The sequence below is a fragment of the Macrobrachium nipponense genome, chromosome 2 (genome assembly GCF_015104395.2).
Source record: "Macrobrachium nipponense isolate FS-2020 chromosome 2, ASM1510439v2, whole genome shotgun sequence".
Taxonomy (NCBI): domain Eukaryota; kingdom Metazoa; phylum Arthropoda; class Malacostraca; order Decapoda; family Palaemonidae; genus Macrobrachium; species Macrobrachium nipponense.
The window spans coordinates 68,601,398-68,606,264 of record NC_087201.1 but is presented as its reverse complement, the minus strand read 5'-3'; the positions used below and the strand labels follow the sequence as shown (position 1 = coordinate 68,606,264).

General features: G+C 44.6%; 2 protein-coding genes across 2 annotated transcripts; both read right to left on the bottom strand.

The window, feature by feature from the left end:
• Positions 1-1,017: 1,017 nt before the first annotated feature.
• On the bottom strand, positions 1,018-2,214 carry LOC135221203 (uncharacterized). The gene is made up of 3 exons (XM_064259024.1): positions 2,204-2,214; positions 1,844-2,082; positions 1,018-1,718 (listed from the first exon to the last, which is right to left on the bottom strand). The coding sequence occupies exons 1-3, from the start codon at positions 2,212-2,214 to the stop codon at positions 1,018-1,020; spliced, it is 951 nt and encodes a 316-aa protein (XP_064115094.1).
• LOC135221202 (uncharacterized) lies at positions 2,211-3,829 on the bottom strand. The gene is made up of 3 exons (XM_064259023.1): positions 3,435-3,829; positions 2,709-3,041; positions 2,211-2,562 (listed from the first exon to the last, which is right to left on the bottom strand). Exons 1-3 carry the CDS (start codon positions 3,827-3,829, stop codon positions 2,211-2,213), a joined length of 1,080 nt encoding a protein of 359 aa, XP_064115093.1.
• Positions 3,830-4,867: the final 1,038 nt, after the last annotated feature.

The window sequence follows — 4,867 nt, the reverse complement described above, 5'->3', positions numbered from 1 at the left end:
TTAAAAAGAGAAAAGAATAACTGAACAAATTAAGAGATAAATAACTAAATAAGTTCTGAGAAGCATAAAATTTTGTGTGAACTTGGCTTCTTCTATTCAAAACACGTTCACTTCATTACAGCCTCCAGAGAGTTCACCTTCTTTTCTAATAGTTTAATCATATTTTTTATTTAGTAATTCATCTTTTCTTCTAAGAACTGATCTCTTTATTTCCAGTGACTCTGTAATTTCTTTTAAATGAGCACCATATTCTTTGGAAGCTTGAACTTCAAGTTAATGGACCCCGCAGACTTGTTCCATATGAATAAGAGTTCATCTTGTTGTATTTATCAATATCTTACTTACATTCTGAAATTACAGTTTTATCCTCATATATATTTGAAATAAAACTTCGGAAATGAACAAAAATGCAGAGTTCACAGCAAGATATGATAATTCAAATATGCCTCGGGGAATGTAAATGAAATATTTGTGGACTGCTTGTTGAATGAAGTATATGATTCTAGGCAACATTTTCCGATTGGACGTAACCGTTAAGTCATTTTGTATTTGCTGAATTTTTACAATCCCAAGACCTACTCTGTGCAAACCCTAATGAAGCCTTGCGTGCATCAATTAAATAGAAAGTAGAATTTCCTGATGCAGACTGAGCTTCCAAGTAATTTAAAGGCATTTAATATTTGAGTTATGGTCTAGTGTTTTCCATAATGTCAATTGAATATGTAAAATAAATATAATTCAGTTCCCCTTACCCCTTAACCCTCCTCCTTAAATCGGTCGTGGTGCAATGTAGGCATTGCTAAAAGGTCATGGGTCAATGTAGGGATTGCTAAAGGGTCGTGGTGAAATGTAGGCATTGCTCAAGGGTCGTGGTGCAATGTAGGCATTGCTAAAAGGTCGTGGGTCAATGTAGGCATTGCTAAAGGGTCGTGGTGCAATGTAGGCATTGCTAAAGGGTTGTAGTGCAATGTAAGTATTGCTCAATGGTCATGGTGCAATGTAGGCATTACTCAAGTGTCATGGTGCAATGTAGGCATTGCTCAATAGTCGTGGTTGTGGTGCAATGTAGGCATTGCTAAAAGGTCGTGGTGCAATGTACACGTTGCTGAAGGGTTGTGGTGCAATGCAGGCATTGCTAAAGGGTCGTGATGCATTGAAGGTATTGCTCAAGGGTCGTGGTGCAATGTAGGTATTGCTCAAGGGTCGTGGTGCAATGTAGGTATTGCTCAAGGGTCGTGGTGCAATGTAGGTATTGCTCAAGGGTCGTGGTGCAATGTAGGTATTGCTAAAGGGTCGTGGTGCAATATAGGCATTGCTAAAGGGTCGTGGTGCAATGTAGGCATTGCTCAATGGTCGTGGTGCAATGTAGGCATTGCTCAATGGTCGTGGTGCAATGTGTTTGTCAGGTCGTGGTGCAATGTAGGATTGCTCAAGGGTCGTGTGTAGCATTGCTATGGGCTGTTGCAATGAGGCATTGCTCAAGGGTCGTGGTGCAATGTAGGCATTGCTCAATGGTCGTGGTGCAATGTGGGTATTGTTCAAGGGTCGTGGTGCAATGTAGGCATTGCTCAAGGTTCGTGGTGTTCTGTAGATATTGCTAAAGGGTCGTGGTGCAATGTAGGTATTGCCAAAGGGTCGTGGTGCAATGTAGGCATTGCTCAAGGGTCGTGGTGCAATGTAGGCATTACTCAAGGGTGTCGTGGTGCAATGTAGTATTGCTCAAGGGGGTCGTGGTGCAATGTTAGGCATTGCTCAATGGTTCGTGGTGCAATGTAGGCATTACTCAAGGGTCGTGGTGCAATGTAGGCATTGCTCAATGGTCGTGGTGCAATGTAGGCATTACTCAAGGGTCGTGGTGCAATGTAGGTATTGCCAAAGGGTCGTGGTGCAATGTAGGCATTGCTCAATGGTCGTGGTGCAATGTAGGCATTACTCAAGGGTCGTGGTGCAATGTAGGCATTGCTCAAGGGTCGTGGTGCAATGTAGGCATTACTCAAGGGTCGTGGTGCAATGTAGGCATAGCTCAAGGGTCGTGGTGCAAAGTAGGCATTGCTCAAGGGTTGTGGTGCAATGTAGGCATTGCTAAATGGTCGTGGTGCAATTTAGGCATTGCTCAATGGTCTTGGTGAAATGTAGGCATTGCTAAAGGGTCGTTGGTCAATGTAGGCTTTGCTCATGGGTTGTGGGTCAATGTAGGCATTACTAAAGGGTCATGGTGCAATGTAGGCATTGTTGAATGGTCGTGGTGCAATATAGGTATTGCTCAAGGGTCGTGGTGCAATGTAGGCATTGCTCAAGGGTTGTGGTGCAATGTAGTCATTGCTGAATGGTCGTGGTGCAATGTAGGTATTGCTCAAGGGTCGTGGGTCAATGTAGGCATTGCTCAAGGGTCGTGGTGCAATGTAGGTATTGCTCAAGGGTCGTGGGTCAATGTAGGCATTGCTCAAGGGTCGTGGTGCAATGTAGGTATCGCTCAATGGTCGTGGTGCAATGTAGGCATTACTAAAGGGTTGTGGTGCAATGTAGGCATTGCTAAAGAGGTGTGGGTCAATGTAGGCTTTGCTAAAGGGTCATGGTGCAATGTAGGCATTACTAAAGGGTCGTGGTACAATGTAGGTATTGCTCAAGGGTCGTGGTGCAATGTAGACATTGCTAAAGGGTCGTGGTGCACTGTAGGTATCGCTCAATGGTCGTGGTGCAATGTAGGCATTGCTAAAGGTTGTGGTGCAATGTAGGCATTGCTCAAGGGTCGTGGGTCAATGTAGACATTGCCAAAGAGTTGCGGGTCAATGTAGGTATTGCTCAAGCGTTGTGGTGCAATGTAGTTATTGCTAAAAGGTTGTGGTGCAATGTAGGTATTGCTCAAGGGTTGCGGTGCAATGTAGGTATTGCTCAAAGGTCGTGGTGCAATGTAGGTATTGCTAAAGGGTCGTGGTGCAATGTAGGTATTGCTCAAGGGTTGTGGTGTAATGTAGGTATTGCTCAAGGGTTGTGGTGCAATGTAGGTATTGCTAAAGGGTCGTGGTGCAATGTAGGTATTGCTAAAAGGTCATGGTGCAATGTAGGTATTGCTCAAGGGTTGTGGCACAATGTAGGTATTGCTCATGGGTTGTGGTGCAATGTAGGTATTGCTAAAAGGTTGTGGTGGAATGTAGGTATTGCTAAAAGGTTGTGGTGCAATGTAAGTATTGCTCATGGGTTGTGGTGCAATGTAGGTATTGCTAAAAGGTCGTGGTGCAATGTAGGTATTGCTAAAGGGTCGTGGTGCAATGTAGATATTGCTCAAGGGTTGTGGTGCAATGTAGGTATTTCTAAAAGGTCGTGGTGCATTGTAGGTATTGCTAAAGGGTCGTGGTGCAATGTAGATATTGCTCAAGGGGTTTTGTGGGTGTTAATGTAGTATTGCTAAAAGTCGTGGTGCAATGTAGGTATGCTTAAAGGGTCGTGGTGCAATGTAGATATTGCTCAAGGGTTGTGGTGCAATGTAGGTATTGCTAAAAGGTCGTGGTGCAATGTAGGTATTGCTAAAGGGTCGTGGTGCAATGTAGGTATTGCTCAAGGGTTGTGGTGCAATGTAGGTATTGCTCAAGTGTCGTGGTGCAATGTAGGTATTGCTCAAGGGTCGTGGTGCAATGTAGGTATTGCTAAAGGATCGTGGTGCAATGTAGATATTGCTCAAGGGTTGTGGTGCAATGTAGGTATTGCTAAAAGGTCGTGGTGCAATGTAGGTATTGCTCAAGGGTTGTGGTGCAATGTACGGTATTGGCTCAAGGGTCGTGGGTGCAATGTAGGTTTTATTGCTAAAGGGTCGTGGGGTCAATGTAGGCATTGCTCAAGGGTCGTGTGTCAATGTAGGTATTGCTCCAAGTTGTCCCGTTAGTTTTGGCAATGTTAGGTTTTATGCTCAAGGGTCTTGGTGGGCCAATGTAGGTATTGCCTAAAGGGTTGTGGTGCAATTTGTAGGCATTGCTCAAGGGTCGTGGTGGTCAATGTAGGTATTTCTCAAGTGTCCGTAGTGCAATGTAGGCAGTTGCTCGAAGGGTCGTGTTTGCTAATGTAGGTATTGCTCAAGTGTGCGTAGTGCAATGTAACGCATTGCTCAAGGGTGGTGGTCGTGGTGAATGTAGGGTATTGCTAAAGGGTTGTGGTGGCAATGTAGCAGATTATTTGCATAAAGGGTTTGTAGGTGCAATGTAGGCATTGCTCAAGGGTCGTAGGTTGCAATGTAGGTAATTGCTCAAGTGTCGTTAGTGGCAATGTAGGCATTGCTCAATGGGTTCCGTGGTGCAATGTAGGTATTTGCTTAAAGGGTTGGTTTGGTGGTGCAATGTAGGTATTGCTCAAGTGTCGTAGTGCAATGTAGGTATTGCTGAAGGGTCGTGGTGCAATGTAGATATTGCTCAAGGGTTGTGGTGCAATGTAGGTATTGCTAAAGGGTCGTGGTGCAATGTAGGCATTGCTAAAAGGTCGTGGTGCAATGTAGGTATTGCTCAAGGGTTGTGGTGCAATGTAGGTATTGCTAAAGGGTCGTGGTGCAATGTAGGCATTGCTAAAAGGTCGTGGTGCAATGTAGGTATTGCTCAAGGGTTGTGGTGCAATGTAGGTATTGCTAAAGGGTCGTGGTGCAATGTAGGCATTGCTAAAGGTCGTGGTGCAATGTAGATATTGCTCAAGGGTTGTGGTGCAATGTAGGTATTGCTCAAGGGTTGTGGTGCAATGTAGGTATTGCTCAAGGGTTGTGGTGCAATGTAGGTATTGCTAAAGGGTTGTGGTGCAATGTAGGCATTGCTAAAGGGTCGTGGTGCAATGTAGGTATTGCTCAAGGGTCGTGGTGCAATGTAGGCATTGCTAAAGGGTCGTGGTGCAA